Source organism: Octopus bimaculoides, chromosome 9 (assembly GCF_046866305.1).
Source record: "Octopus bimaculoides isolate indiv1 chromosome 9, ASM4686630v1, whole genome shotgun sequence".
In the NCBI taxonomy this organism is placed as follows: domain Eukaryota; kingdom Metazoa; phylum Mollusca; class Cephalopoda; order Octopoda; family Octopodidae; genus Octopus; species Octopus bimaculoides.
The window spans coordinates 44862778-44880017 of record NC_142936.1 but is presented as its reverse complement, the minus strand read 5'-3'; the positions used below and the strand labels follow the sequence as shown (position 1 = coordinate 44880017).

Genomic DNA, 17240 nt, shown 5'->3' with positions numbered 1-17240 from the left:
AACATTTTGCTTTAATCAATTTTCAGGAAATAGCTGATAATGAAGATTCAGAGAAGTGCGCCCCGCCTCCTATTGAAAGTAAGTCAAGACAGATGTTATTATTGTTCTTTAATTATTATGTGGGTGAGGGTGGCAGGCTGGCAGAACCATTAGCATGCAGGGCAAAATGCTTCGTGGCAATTCATCTGTCTTTGCATTCTGAGTTCAAAACTGACTTTGCCTTTCATCCTTTCGGGGTTGATAAAGTAAATACCAGTCAAGCACTTATCCTCCTCCCCCAAAATTGCAGGCATTGTACCAAAATTTGAAATCATTATTATTATCACTATTAGGATGAGGGTAGCAAGCTGGTAGAATCTTTAACATGCTGGACAAAATACCTAAGTATTTTACATTATTTACATTCGATAGATATTTGTCCTCATCTTGTTTGTTGTTAACACAATGTTTTGGCTGATATACCTTCCAGCTTTCATCAGGTATCTTGGGGAAATTTTGAACCTGGGTTCTCATTCCTAAGGTATTTTTCGATGTTATTATTATTATTATTATTATTATTATTATTGTTATTGTTATTGTTCAGGTCACTGCTTGGAATCGAACTCAGAATCGATTGGGCATATAGCGTAGTGGTTAAGAGCGCGGGCTACTAACCCCAAGATTCTGAGTTTGATTCCAAGCAATGACCTGAACAATAACAATAACAACAACAACAATGATAATAATAATAATAATAATAATAATAATAATAATACTGAAAAATACCTTAGTATTTAGAACCCTGGTCCGAAATTTCCCCAAGACACCTGAAGAAGGCTGGAGTGTATATCAGCTGAAACGTTGTGTTAACAACAAACAAGATGAGGACAAATATCCATCGAATGTAAATAATGTACATAATTCCTCATCTCTTAAATATAGAACTGTATTACCTAAGTATTTTGTCCGACATCTTTATATTCTGGGTCCAAATGTTGCTGGAGTTGAGTTTGCCTTTCATCCTTTCAAGAGCAATAAAATAAGTACTAGTTGAGCACCAAAGTCAATTTAATTGAAATTACTGGCCTTGTGCCAAAATTTGAAACTATTATTATTATTATTATTAGGGTTGTGTCCTGGCAGAATCATTAGCAGACCAGACAAAATGCATAACGACATTTTGCTTCTATGTTCTGAACTCAAATCCTTCCAAGGCTGGCTTTGCCCGTTACCCTTTTAGGGTCATTAAAATCAAGTCCAGACATTGATGCAATCAACTTACTCCTCCACTCAAAAACTGCTGGCTCTATGCCAAAATTTGAAACCATTATTATTATTATTATTATTATTATTTTCTCTTTACCACAGGTTTTGTTGTAGCTCCTGGAGTCTTGCATGCATAGCGGGCTTACTACCTGCAGCCTATGGTACCATACTATTCGTTCTTTTCAGCTATCTAATACTTTCCTGATTATTTTGGCCATGCCAAGGAGGCAAACCTTTTGTGTAGTACTACTGGGCACTCTATTCCAATTTCCTTTATATTCCTCTTGATGCCTTCTGATATTGTTCCCAAGGACCAAACAATAATTGGCCCTGTCTTCACCTTCTTCATTTACCATAGCTGGGGTATTTTGTACTTAAGAGGGTTGTATCTATCTATAATTTCCTTTTCCTTCTTGACTACACATGGGTCAAAGGGGCTTGAAACATCAACTATATAGTTATGTGGTGCTCCTTGTCCACCACCACTAGGACTGATCCATTATGCTTTAGCACCCAATCTGTTTTGAGTGGGAAATCTCAGAGGATTTTGCTAGTCTTCAACTCCACTGCTCACAGTGGTTTGTGCTCATACCACATCTTGCCTCTCTCTATCCCCCACTTTTCACACAGTTTCCAATGTAGCACTTACACTACCTGGTTGTGTCACCACAACTTGTATTGGTTTTAGGCAAGTCTAGGGCATTCATTCCTGATATGGGCAATGATTTCATCCACTCTATTGCAGATGCAGCACAGTGGGGACACTTGCTCATTCCTAAGGTTGACCCTCCAGTTTGTGGCCAAAGCTTGGTCATGTGCTGCCAGTATTAGTGCTCTCTGTCTCTTTTTTTAGGGTTCCTTTCATCAGCCAATCCCACCTATTTTCTCCAGCAACTTCTGTTGTGGCTCCATGGAATTGAATGTGTAGACCCTTGTTGTGCAATTCTTCTTCATGTCCTGTTTGTACTTCTTCCCTTTTTTTCTGCTCTCAATACTCCTTTGTTCTTAACTGTCACTAGCAAGGTTTCCTTACTTTAGCCTAGGAATCTCATTAAGCTCTTGAGTTTGATATACATGTAGTCGTCTACACTTATCAGTCCCCTTCCGCCATTTGCTCTCTTCATGTATACGCAATCAATGTCTGCATGTGGATGATGGGCTTCATTAGGAGCATCATTAGGAGCTTTCTTGACTTTCTGTCCACCTCCTTTAGCTCCTCCTCTGTCCACTTCAGGATTCCAGCGCCATACTGAACTACTGTGACTGTGCACGAATTTATTGATGAAATTATATTTCTTGCATTCGGCTTAGAAGCCAATATTTTTCTTACTTGCTGCACATACTCCCTTTTCATCTTTTCCTTCATGTTGCGATATTTGAATCCATCTGCCTCAAGTATTTCCAGGTATTTATAACTGGATTGGGATTGAATTGCCTTCATCATTTCACCACTTGGCAGCCATATGCCTTCTGTCCTGGCAAGCTTTCCTTATCTCATCACCATCATAGCACATTTTGAGAGTCCAAACTCTATTATTATTATTTTTATTATTATTATTATTATTATTATTATTATTATTATTATTATTATTATTATTATTATTATTATTATTATTAAGAAGAAGAAGAAGAGTGTGATGCAACTGTAATAAATTGTTTATTTGTTTGAACGATATTTCGACAGCTCATCTGTTTTATTCAAATTCAAAATGTAAAATGAAAGAACACAGAAATTCAAAAATATACTTGAGGAAATCCTGCATTCCCACTATGACAGAATGACATCATTAGTCTTCGGTTTTGCAACTGAAGAAAAGAAAAAAGAAAAGGAAAAGAAATAAGAAAAGAAAAAAAGAATATTTAGTCGAACTGTAGGAATGCAAAATTTCCTTGTTTATGTTTTTGAATTTCTGTGTTTCTTCATTTTACATTTTGAACTTGAAAAGGACAGACGAGCTGTCGAAATATTGTTCAAACCAATAAACAATCAATTACACTTGCATCGAGCTCTTCTTATCGTCCATTTATCTTTGGGAGGAGTTTTGTCGATCTTTATAAAATATTATTACCTCTGCCTTAGCGAAGGCGGAGGTATTGTTTTCAGTCATGTTTGTTTGTCCGTGGACAACATATCTCAAGAACTACTGGATGGATTCGGATGAAACTTTCAGGGATGTTTGGCCTCGTGACTGGCATGAACTGATTAGATTTTGGGATTGATCTGGTACCGGACAAGGATTCTGGATTATTTTTCTGTTTTTTTTTTTTTTTACTTAATTTTTGAGAGTGGTTGGGTTCATTTTTAGTATTCTTGTTTGTGAGAGCAGTCGAGTTTATTTCAGATATTCTGCTTTTAAAAATCATCTCTGGCTAATCATTGAGAGGACGTTGGTGTTGCCTTGGAGGAGGTTTGCACTCTCTGAGTGCTCTTGTTGTTATTATTATTATTATTATTATTATTATTATTATTATTATTATTATTATTATTATTATTATTATTATTATTATTATTATTATTATTATTATTATTATTATTATTATTATTATTATTATTATTATTATTAAGGTGGTGAGCTGGCAGAATTGTTAGCACCCTGAACAAAATGCTTCAAGGTGTTTCTTCTGTTTTTATATTTTGAATTCCAGTTCTACCAAGGTTGATTTCGCATTTCATCCATTCAGATTGGATAAAATAAGTACCAGCTGAGCACTGGGGTTGATGTAATCAACTTACCCCTCCCCAAAAATTACAGGCCTTGTGCCTTTGGTAGAAAAGATTATTACTATTATTATTATTATTATTATTATTATTATTATTATTATTTAAATTAGAAATATTCTTTTTGTTCTTGTTTGCCATAAATAGTCATCTTTCACAGAGTTGCATCCAGAAGGATATTTTCTTCCAGTATTACTTGATGAAAAAAATTTTGCAAGTTGTTTTTACCAAAGAATAGCTTTGGATTATTTAAAATTGCCCAGGATGGAAAAGTACAACTTAATTTGTACTTGGTGGCGACATTTACCTGGGGGTGAGTCAAGCTGGATCTGACCAATGGGTTCAACATGACCCCTCACAATTACTGACCACATCTGACAGTCAGCCCTGACATTTCAGCAGGCAAAATAATGCTTGTCTGTTGCCCAAAAGTCCTACTTGTAAATTTGACAAATACCTCACTGGGAGAGCAAGTACTTCAGATAGCACAGATGCCATAGATGTAGTTGTCATTCATTGTTGATGTGTAGATTTCATGTTTTCCAATGGAAAAGTAGATTTTTTCAAACTTTGTTTTTAATTGTGTATATATTTATATGTGGTGCCATTTATATTATATTTTTGTGATTTAAAATTCAGTAGTGGATGGAAACTAAAACTCAGTAGTGGATGGAAGGCATACAAATCACTGTGGTGATATCTTTGAATATCACATGATCATATGACTGACCAGACTATCAGATCTTATTACACATTGCTGGTCACAATTCACTTTGCATCACTTTAACCTTAGGATGACACCATCCTACTAGTTAGGTGAGCAGGCCAACATTCCCCCACAATCAAAAGGGGGAACTAGAGCAATGTGAAATGAAGTATTTTGGTCAAGAACACAACATGCTGCCCTGTCTGGGAACTGAACTCATGATCTAGTGACCATGAGTGCAACTGCCTAGTGACTAGGCCATGCAATTTCACATCCACAAATATGTCTCACCCAATTTTGTAAACACTTTATTTATGACAAATAAATTTATGACAACTACCAATTAAACAAAACAATGCAGTTACAAACACTAACAGTTCCAATTTAAGAAGCACAAAAACATATGACATAAAAGCAATCTTAAATAACAATAATGAAAGCACCATCACAATAAAAGTAACTCATCTTTCATTAGAATTGAGAGCCAAAGTGAGGTGATAAACATGAGTAAGCCCCCAGCCAAAAAAACAAAAAAAAACATGGTAAAAGTATATAACAAAAGAGAGTACTTCTTTGTCTGAGGACTTCACACAAGAAAGGACAAGAAGGAAAGTGATGTACCTTTGTTTTTCAATAAGTAAATAAAAATGAAAAAGAAGAGAGTTTTCAGACAATATTTAAAGCTAAAGATGAGACAAGAAGTGCTGCCACAGCTACACCTATACTTCAGATATGAAAAATTGAACCTCCTGTACTTAACCTCTGAGTTTTTCACTGAAAATATCAGAGTATTAAATAAGTAATACTGGAGTTCTTTGCTTTAAATATAGGGTAAAGACCCCTTTCGGTCACAAATGACCATGGGATTGCACCTAGAAAGTTACCCTCTGAGGCACAAGTCTGAGCAAAGTTGTTTATGGAACACTAGCAGTCACCCATGCATACCAGCCTCCCCTCTCCACACCACTGATGTTATCTAAGGGAAAGGCAAAGGCCAATATGGCTTGGCACCAGTGATATTGCAACTCATTTCTACAGCTGAGTGAACTGGAGCAACGTGAAATAAAGTGTCTTGCTCAAGAACACAACACACAACCCAGTCCAGGAATCAGACTGACTACCTCATGATTGCAAGCCCAACCACAGAGCCATGTGCCTTCACTTTAAATATATATGTACAAAGTATAGCAAGCCATGACTGAGTATCACGTACCATCATACCTTACTTTAAATCCTTCACTTCTTCTGAAGCATAGGCCAGTGAAGACATTTCTCCACCGTTCTCACTTCTGATGTGAGGGAAGGCATTCCTCACCAAATTCTTGTGAGTTTTGAATTGCCATTGATGCTTCTGTAACTTTGTCGTTTTTCTTGGTGGGAAGTTAGCCCCATACAGACCCATTTTTACCACTGGGAAGCTGTGAACTATATTGGTCTCACCCAGTGTTTCCCAAAAGGAGTCCATATGGCCCTCGGGGGTCTATAAAAGATTTTGCTGTTGAAATTTATGTGCAATAAGCTGGTTATACATCTCCAAACCACAATATATTTTAACAATTTTTTTATACAGTTCATCATTATCATAATTATCATTTAACGTCAACTTTTCCATGCTGGCATGGGTTGAATGATTTGACTGGAGCTGTTAAGCCAGGGGCTACACCAGGCTCTGTTGTCTGTTCTGGCATGGTTTCTATGGCTGGATGCCCTTCCTAATGCCAACTACTCAAAGAGTGTAGGGATGCTTTAATGTGACACTAACACGAGTGTTTTTTTACATGGCACCAGCACAAGTATCAATTCTGCTGTGGTAGACAGGTTTTCTTGAGTACAGCAATGCACCAGAAATCTCAGTATTTAAATATAAAGAATATACAGTTCTATATTTAAGAGATGAGGAATTATGTACATTATTTACATTTGACGGATATTTGTCCTGATCTTGTTTGTTGTTAACACAACGTTTCGGCTGATATACCCTCCAGCTTTCATGAGGTGTCTTGGGGAAATTTCAAACCTGGGTTCTCATTCCTAAAGTATTTTTTGATGTTATTATTATTATTATTATTATTATTATTATTATTATCATCATTATTATTATTATTATTATTCAGGTCACTGCCTGGAATCAAACTTGGAATCTTGAAGTTAGTAGCTCATGCTCTTAAGCACTATACCCACGGGCATATGGCGTAGTAGTTAAGAGTGCGGGGGGCTACTAACCCGAAGATTCTGAGTTCGATTCCAGGCAGTGACCTGAATAATAATAACAACAACAACAACAATGAAAAATACCTTAGGAATGAGAACCCAGGTTCAAAATTTCCCCAAGACACTTGATGAAGGCTGGCGGTGGGTGTATCAGCCAAAATGTATTAATAACAAACAAGATGAGGACAAATATCCATCAAATGTAAATAATGCATAAAGAATATAATATGAGTTTTTAGACATTGAATGATTATGAGGGTCCAGAAAAGTAAAATAGGGATCAAAGGGGTCCATAGGCAAAAAATTATTGAGAACTAATGGTTTAGTCTCTCTCCTCTGATCTGTCCAGCATGGGAGGCCTTACTAGGAGCTTGTGCTTCACTTGTTAGCTTTTAGGACCACTGAGGCATACAAGCCACCACATTACAACAAGGACTGGACCTTCTAGCAGAACATGTACCATGCAAGGCGGCGAGCTGGCAAGAACGTTAGCACGCCAGGTGAAATGCTTAGTGGTATTTCGTCTGTCTTTATGTTCTGAGTTCAAATTCTGCCAAGGTTGACTTTGCCTTTCATCCTTTCACGGTCGATAAATTAAGTACCAATTGCGTACTGGGGTCGATCCAATCAACTAGCCCCCTCCCCAAAAAATGTCGTGCCTTGTACCTCGAGTAGAAAAGAACATGTACCATGCTTTTGCTAACTGTTCCAGGTGTCTATGTAGTGGTAAACAAGCAAGAACACCCTCTCAGCCACCATGCCCTTGATTCAATGGATCCTCTAGGACAGGGGTTTTCAAACTGTGGTCCGCGGACCACAGGGGGTCCGCAAGGACAAGACAGGGGGTCCGTGGACAGCAAATACTTTTTATGGGCAATTTGATTTTATATATGTTTTTTAATCAAAATCTTTTAATTGACAATAAACCTATTTGTTAAATACTGTTAAATAAATAAATGTAAAAATATATGTTATTTTAAGCAAATATTTATGTATAAATTTCATAAGTGTTTATAACGGGGTCCCTAAGGTAAAGTCTGAAATATAAAGGGGTACACAAGTCAAAAAGTTTGAAAACCCCTGCTCTAAGATATGACAACAGCTGAGAGAGGAGAGAGCTGCTGCAGTATCTGACTAATTACTCATTTACAACCAATGTGAAATGAAGTGCCTTTTCAAGACATAATGCATTACATGATTCAGGAACTGAACCCTTGACCTTGTGTTGAACAACCCAAAGCATTAAACTAAATGCTCCACACATACACACACATACACACATTATTCATTGTATAGATGTTTAAATAGAAATGAAATATGCTTGTGTGTGTCCCTTTGTTTGTATTTGTATAATGTGTGTGTTCTTGTGTGTGTCTGTGTTTGAATGTTTAAGTGTGTGTATGTGTGTGTGACTGTATATGCCCCTGTGTATTTGAATATGTGTGTATATATGTGTGAAAATATAAATATAAGTATACATATGTCTGTGCCTTTGTATGTGTGTGTGCATGCTTGTGTATGTGTATGTATGTGTGTGTGTGTGTGTTTGTGTGTGTTTGTGTGTGTATGTGCATATGTGTATTTGAATATGTGTGTTTGTGTGTGTGCATGCTTGCACATGTGTGAACGCGTATGTCTGTGTGTATCTATGTGGTGTGAGAGAGAAAGAAAGTGAGATAGATCGATCGATAGATAGACAGACAGACAGACAGACTGACTGATTGATAGATAGATAGATAGATAGATAGATAGATAGACAGACAGACAGATAGAGAATGGAAGAGAAAGAGAGAGAGAGAGAGAGAGAGAGAGAGAGAAAGGGAGATGGTGGAAAATACAGAAGCGAGATTAATTCCAACCTAGATTAATTGCAACCAATGAAGAAGATGCTTCTTTTCACCAGCTACATTAAATGTTCACCTTAGGAACAGTTATAACATATATCTGTACAATAATAATAAGCCAAGACAGAGCTATAGGAGAGAAGACAGGGTTGGAATGTCAGGCATTGACTGATATCTCTGTAGAACGTTTTGCTGATGATAGAAGAATGTATTAATGTATGTTAATGTATGCTAACATACATTAACATACATGAATGTTAATGGAATAAGAATCTATGAATATTTAATGGTTGAAGTCATATGACTGTATGACCATCACAGTGGATTTCTAGCTTAAAGGTCCTCAGTTCAAATCCACAGTGGATTATTAGTTTGCAGGGTGTAGGTTTAAAGCTACCATGGGTTACTAGCTTATAGGTATTAGGTTCAAATCCAATGTGGTTGGTTTTATTTCAGTATTTATGCAGAACATTTAGTTCTGTGAATTTTACTTCATATAGGTGTGCAAGGATGGCTGTGTGGTTAAAGAGTTTGCTTCCCAATCATGTGCTTTCAGGTTCAGCCCCATAGGTTACCCGGCTGGAGAGAGAGAGAGAGAGAGAGAGAGTAGGAGATAGCAGGGTAGAGATGGTGGCAAAGTACCGGGCATACTCACAAGGGACAGGGATCAGAATATAAATGGGATGGTCGAGTAAAGGCAGAGAGAGATACAGATGGTGGCAAATGCCAGGGCATACCCTTGAAGTTTGAAGGTCATAATATAAGTGGCGGGATATTGTGAAAGAAGCGTGATTAGAGAGTGGGGAGGGGAAGTGAGTAGTAAAAACCTGGGTATATAGAGTGGGTGGGGGCTACTGGATAGGAATGATACAGAGAAATATGCATAACTGTATTCTACATTCATTAATTCCATGCTTTAGTAACAATGCCATTATGTATGAAACTAACAACTATTGATATAGGTTTCATGAGAAAAAGATGAAACTCCACAGGATTGTCTAATGTTGAGAGGTTATGACGTCAAGGTTTGTTTTGGTTCTTCAGATGTCAGCAGCCATTAACACATCACAACAGATTGATGAGACAGTTCAAAAACACAGAGGGTTTGTCAAATACAGTAATGACCCCAGAAAGTTCTTCCAAGGCCGTGTGATTAACAAAAAAAGAAAAAAAAAAGATTCAACTTTTTTTCACACAAGTTAACTAAAGCGTTAAAAGATTTTTCAAATGGTGCCAGTCTTGGAAAATGTGCTCATGGAGAACAGTCGTTCCCTTTCTTCTCCTATTATCTATGCCACTGTACATACTACCAAGTTATACTTGCTTGCAAATGACAGCCATGAATTTTTTCTGGCTTCAGTTTATATATCAATCGTGTACTACTACTTGTGATGGCATACAGCTCAGTGGTTAGAGTGTCAGGCTCACAATCATGAGATAGTGAGTTTCATTCCTGGACCGGGCTATATGTTGTGTTCTTGAGCAAGACACTTCATTTCATGTTGCTCCAGTTAACTCAGCTGTAGAAATGATTTGCGACATCACTGGTGCCAAGCTGTATCAGCCTTTCTTTTGGATAACATCGTTGGCATGGAGAAGGGAGGCTGGTATGCATGGGCAACTGCTGGTCTTTCATAAACAACCTTGCCCAGACTTGTGCCTCGAAGGGGAACTTTCTAGGTGCAATCCCATTGTCATTTATGACCAAATGGAGTCTTTACCCTTTTTACTAATACTCATTGAAAGCTGCGCCACATATTTTTCAGTGTATATACTCTTGCCATTGTCTATCGTATATATTCTTACTACATCTAACATATATTCTGTGACAATGACTAATACTATATACTGTGTGTAGTTTATATACTGTCTGTCACTATATATATGGTGCATATACTGCACTGTATAATGTTGGTCACTTTCTCTGGTGTAAATACAATCATGTTGTCTAGTGCAGAAGTTTTCAAACTGTGGTCCGCAGACCACAGGGGGTCTGCAAGGACAAGACAGGGGGTCCGTGGACAGTAAATACTTTTTATGGGCAATTTGATTTTATATAGGTTTTTTAATCGAAATCTTTTAATTGACAATAAACCTATTTGTTAAATACTGTTAAATAAATAAATGTAAAAATAAATGTTATTTTAAGCAAATATTTATGTATAAATTTCATAAGCGTTTATAAGGTAGAGCCTGAAATATAAAGGAGTCCGCAAGTCAAAAAGTTTGAAAACCCCTGGTCTAGTGTATATACTGCCACTTTGTCTAATGCATGGACTGTCTTTCAGTATTGTCTGTTGCATATAGTCTGCAGCCATGTCATGTGTATATACTTTCACTATGTTTTGTACCAGTAATATATTGGAGTTGAATCATTCCAACATGTATCACTCTTTAAAATATTTGACTTCATGTTAAAGGTAAATTCTCTTTCCTTCTCTCTCACAGTCTCTCTCACAAGCACACATACACACACACAAACACACACACGCATGCATACAGGCACGCATGCATACAGGCATGCATGCATACAGGCACACATGCATACACACACACACACACACACACACACACACACACACACACACACACGTGTATTTATTATCCAGTGTCCGCAAACTGAATCATTCAATCATTTATCTTTTCAGCTTTGAAGGAATATGGTTTTGGTGAACATCGATATTTTTATTTCATTGTAGTTGAAGACACATCTGATAAAGGTTTGTCAACATCTTTTTTTTCTTTTTTTGCTTCTTTTCTCTTTTACAGTTTCTCTTTTTCCTCTTCTTTTCCAAATGCTGTAACAAGCATTGCCAACAAAAACAAAGCGTTTATTTTTCAAATTTTCAACATATTGCACTCAGCTTATACAGTTCTTGTATCCTCTTGTTGACAATATGGTTACACCATTTCTCTTTGTGTGTGTACATTGGGGAAGAGTCTTCAAATATTTATTCCTTTTTTTCAATTTATGAATGATATCAAAATTAATTGTACATATTGTACACATAGGCGCAGGAGTGGCAGTGTGGTAAGTAGCTTGCTTACCAACCACATGGTTCCGGGTTCAGTCTCACTGCGTGACACCTTGGGCAAGTGTCTTCTACTATAGCCTCGGGCCGACCAAATCCTTGTGAGTGGATTTGGTAGACGGAAACTGAAAGAAGCCCGTCGTATATATGTATATATATATGTGTGTGTGTGTGTTTGTGTGTCTGTGTTTGTCCCCCTAGCATTGCTTGACAACTGATGCTGGTGTGCTGGTGTGCTCATGTCCCCGTCACTTAGCGGTTCGGCAAAAAGAGACCGATAGAATAAGTACTAGGCTCACAAAGAATAAGTCCCGGGGTGGATTTGCTTGACTAAAGGCGGTGCTCCAGCATGGCCACAGTCAAATGACTGAAACAAATAGAAAGAGTAAAAAAAGAGTATTGTACATCCTGGACAAGCCAAAGCATCATTTTTATAAGTGCAGGCATGGCTGTGTGGTAAGAAGTTTGCTTCCCAACCACATGGTTCCAGCTCTAGTCCCACTGCGTGGTACCTTAGGCAAATGTCTTCTACTATATAACCTTGAGCTGACCGAAGCCTTATGAGTGGATTTGGTAGATAGAAACTGAAAGAAGCCCGTTGCATACATATATACGTACATATCTATGTAGGTGTGTTGATGTGTTTGTGTTTGTCTCCCCACCATCACTTGACAACCGATGTTGGTATGTTTACATCCCCATAACTTAGTGGTTTGGCAAAAAAGAAACCAATAGAATAAGTACTAGGCTTAAACCCTTTAAGGTGGTGCTCCAGCATGACCACAGTCAAAATGACTGAAACAAGTAGATATTCTAGAAAGAGCATAAAACAGACTATAAATATATATTCACTGTATTGTTGTTTTGATCTGACCAGTACTTCTCAACTATTTTTTACCTATGGGTCCCTTTGATTTCTGTTTTACTCAAATGGACCTACATAGCCATTTAATGTATCATCATCATCATCATCATCATCGTTTAACGTCCACTTTCCATGCTGGCATGGGTTGGACAGTTTGACTGAGGACTGGTGAGCCAGATGGCTGCACCAAGCTCCAATCTGATCTGGCAGAATTTCTACAGCTGGATGCCCTTCCTAATGCCAACCACTCCGAGAGTGTAGTGGGTGCTTTTACGTGCCACCGGCACAAAGGCCAGTCAGGTGGTACTGGCGATGGCCACACTCAAAAGGTGTTTTTTATGTGCTATCTGCACAGGAGCCAGTCCAGCGGCACTGGCAACAACCTCGCTCGAATGTTGTTTTCCACGTGCCACCGGCACAAGTGCCAGTACGGTGACCACTGGTAACAATCACGCCCAAACCTACAGTAGAAGACACTTGCCCAAGGTGCCACACTGTGGGATTGAACCCGGAACCATGTGGTTAGGAAGCAAGCTTCTTATTTCTTTACTACCCACAAGGGGCTACACACAGAGGGGACAAACAAGGACAGACAAGGGGGATTAAGTCGATTACATCGACCCCAGTGCATAACTGATACTTAATTTATCGACCCCGAAAGGCAAAGTCGACCTCGGCGGAATTTGAACTCAGAACGTAACGGCCGACGAAATACCGCTAAGCATTTCGCCCGGCGTGCTAACGGTTCTGCCAGCTTCTTACCACACAGCCACACCTGTGCCTATTGTAGAAGTATAACAAATTTACTGAACATAAATTTTAACAACGAAATCTTAAATGGACCCCACCAAGGGCCATATGGTCCCTGGTTGTAATACATTGCTGGTCACAATGCACTTTTCCTGCAATGTTGTACCTTTCAAAGGATGCCACCTTGTTGGCCAAGGCAGGTAGGCCAAAATATTCTCTGGAAGGAATGCCAGTCTGTTGTAAGGTTACCTATTTGCAGCTGAGTGGACTGGAGCAATGTGGAAATGAAGTGTTTTGCTCAAAGAACACAATGCACTACCAGTGTGGGAATCAAACCCACGATGCTGCGATCACGAGCGCAACACTCTAACCACCAAGCCATGTGCCTTCTCTCTCTCTCTCTCTCTCTCACACACACACACACACACACACACACAAACACAAAGACATAAACATGCACACACACACACACACATGTATATGCATACATACATACATATACTTACTACTATAAGTGGTAAGTGTGTATATGTGTGTGTGTGTTTATATTTTAAGACATATTAATATCACAATGTTTTTGAGCTAGAATATAAAAGTCTCTCTTTTCTTTTGTTGTTTGCTGCAACTTCTGCCTCTTTCTTTCATGTTACATCTCTCTCTCCCCCCTCTCTCTCTCCCCCATCTCTCTCTCCCCATCTCTCTCCCCTCTCTCTCTCCCCTCTCCCCCTTCTCCCCCTCTCTCCCCTTCTCCCCTCCCTCTTCTCCCTCTCTCTCTCCCCTTCTCTCCCTCTCCCCCTCTCCCCCTCTCCCCTCTCTCCCTTCTTTGGTTTGCATCTCTTAATGTGTCTCATCTTTTTCTTTCTCTCTTTCTCTTTCTCACTCTTTCTCTCTTGGTCTCACACACACACACACACACACTCACTCACAAACTCACTCACTCACTCACTCTCCCTTATTCCCTCACACTCTCACTCTCTCTCTCTCTCTCATTCTATACTAGCAGCATATATCTCTTTGTCTTTCTTTCTCTCCCTTCTCCCTCTCCTCTCTCTCTTTTTCCTTTCTCACCCTTCTTTCCCCCCCCCTCTACTCACTTTCTCCCCTTGTTTACTCTCCCCTCTTTCTCTCCCCTTTTCCTTCTTTCTCTCCTGTCTTTTATCCCCCTATTTCCCTCTTACTCTTGACTTCTTTCTCATATCCTCCCCACTCTCTCCTTCCCCTTTCTCTCTCTGTCTCTGTCTCTCTCTCTCTCTTGTATGCTAGCTGCTTCTCTCACAGTCTTTTCCTTTCTCTCTCTCCCTCCTTCTCTCTCTCTCTCTCTCTCTCTCCCTCCATCTCTCTCTCATGCTAGCTGCCCCTCACTTTCTTTCACCATCTCTCTTTCTCGCCTTCTCTCTCCCCTCCTCCTCATCTCTCTCATGCTAGTTGCCTCTCACTTTCTTTCACCAATCTCTCTCTCTCTCTCTCTCTCTCTCTCTGGCTCATCAGCTTCTTTCTGGCGATGTCAACTTGACACAGACATAGAAACATACAAACACACATGATTGATTTTATATTACATCACAGCATTTGTCTGGGTAGAATACCTGGATATAGCAGTACATTAAAGCACTGTACCGGGGAGAATACCATAAAACAGTAGTACAGTACAGTGTAACATTTGTCTGGTCAGGATATTGGGAAATAGCAGCGCACGATAGTATTCATCTGGGTAAGGTACCAGAAGATAGCAGTACACGATATCATTTGTCTGGGTGGAATACGAAATACTGGGAGATAGTAATACATGACAGCATCTAACAGCGTAGGTCTCTAGATTTATTATTACATGAAACCATCAGACTGAATTAGTACTTTAGGATAATAGTGCACCACACTATTTGGCTCGGTAGAATACCTGCAGAGCAATAAGTGATACCAATTGGTAGGGTAAAATACCTGGAGATACCTGTACATGTTTCTTGATCCAAGTTAGGGGTTCTCAACCATTTTTTTGCTTATGGACTCTTTTGATTCCTATTTTACCTGTGTGGGCCCCCACCCCCACCCCACCCCATAGCCATTTGGCGTTTAAAAAAATCTTATTGTATTTTTTATAATTAGATATTATTAGGACTTGTATAAAAATTGTTAAAATGTTTTGTGTTTTGTAGAAATAAAAGCCATTTATTGCGCATGAATTTTACTGGTCTGAAAGTCAATCTTTTCATGGCCCCTGAAAAATTACCATGGCCCCCAATTTACAATGTTGCATCCGTGGACTCTACAAAATCTTGTATGGACCCCAGGTTGAGAACCTTTGGTCTAAGTGATGACTTGTGAATAATTACAGAAATATTAACTTCATTTAATCAGCCCCAAGATCAATACTTATAGAAGGAGGATATAATTGAGTGCCTTAACCCTAGGATATTGCTGGTACTTACTATTATTCATTTAAAGAGAAGATATGAAAAGTCTGCCTTAGCAAAATCAGAAGCCAGGTCAGTAAGTTATGTCGGCACTCCGTCGGTTACAACGACGAGGGTTCCAGTTGATCCGATCAATGGAACAACCTGCTCGTGAAATTAACGTGCAAGTGGCTGAGCACTCCACAGACACTTGTACCCTCAACGTAGTTCTCGGGGAGATTCAGCGTGACAGAGTGTGACAAGGCTGGTCCTTTGAAATACAGGTACAACAGAAACAGGAAGAAAGAGTGAGAGAAGGTTGTGGGGAAAGAGTACAGCAGGGTTCAACACCATCCCCTGCTGGAGCCTTGTGGCGCTTTAAGTGTTTTCGCTCAATAAACACTTACAACGCCCAGTTTGGGAATCGAAACTGCGGTCCTACGACAGCGAGTCCGCTGCCTTAACCACTGGGCCATTGCACCTCCACTGTAAGTTATGTATTAACTCGTAAAAATGCAAGTGGGTTTTTTCCTTCTTTTTTGTATCTTTTAGTCAAGGAGGAAGGTAGCATCAATGACCCTTTAATATCTCATTCTGATTAGAAGGAAGAGAGGAAGGTTCCTCAAACCGGAGAGTAGGTTGAATGCTTGTGAAAGAGTAGACTTCACTGGAAGCATCAACGTTGTCATACCAAGTAATGGATTATGTCTACCACATGTGGAAAACACCCATGCTAGTGCCACATAAAAAGCACTTGTTCCAATGCCATGTAGGAAGCATCAATGCTGGTGCCATGTAGAAAATATCTATGCTGGTACCATGTTAAAAGCACATGTTCCAGTGTCATGTAAAAGTACCTGTGTTGGTGCCACATTAAAGCACCTGTTCTTGATATGTTCTGAGTTCAAATCCCACTGAGGCCAACTTTGCTTTTCATTCCTTTGAGGTCGATAAAATAAGTACCAGTTCAACACTGGGGTTGATGAAGTCAACTTACCTCCTGCCCCAAACTTGCTGGCCTTGTGCCAAAATTGAAACCAATATTAGTGAAAGTACAGGAGACAACTTGAGACATATTTCGATATTATACTAACCTCATCAGCAAAGCAGAGTCTTCACTGGTCTAGCCAATTTAATGAAGAGAGAATCACTAAATCTGATATAAATGATGATGATGATGATGAAGATGAAAATGTCTATGACAATCACAATCATGATGATAATGAAAAGGATAATTAAATCTACAAGAGTGATTATTCAGTGATATAAGCACATAGAATTGCTAAAAGATGAAATAAATCAAGTAAATCAGCTTTTGGTTCTGTTATGACAACTCAAACATGGCCGACTTTAATAATAGTAGTAGTAGTAGTAGTAATTAACCATAAGTTCTTCTACAAGAGCTCAATGAGATACAAAAAAAATATGAATTTGGAGTGCGAAAAAAGTTTATACAAATTTCAAAGAGAAAAGTGAGA

At 38.8% G+C, this 17240-nt stretch overlaps 1 protein-coding gene across 2 annotated transcripts in view; it reads left to right on the top strand.

Moving 5' to 3' along the window:
- Window positions 1-17240, top strand: part of LOC106873281 (diamine acetyltransferase 1-like) — a 189213-nt gene that overhangs the window by 100093 nt on the left and 71880 nt on the right. For both annotated transcript variants that reach the window (XR_008264893.2, XM_052970666.2), the window contains exons 2-3: window positions 27-78; window positions 11374-11445. Coding sequence is in view for 1 of the 2 variants with exons in the window: in XM_052970666.2 (XP_052826626.1) it covers window positions 27-78; window positions 11374-11445 (124 nt within the window). In the remaining variant the exon portion in view is untranslated. The remainder of the gene's footprint in view (window positions 1-26; window positions 79-11373; window positions 11446-17240) is intronic.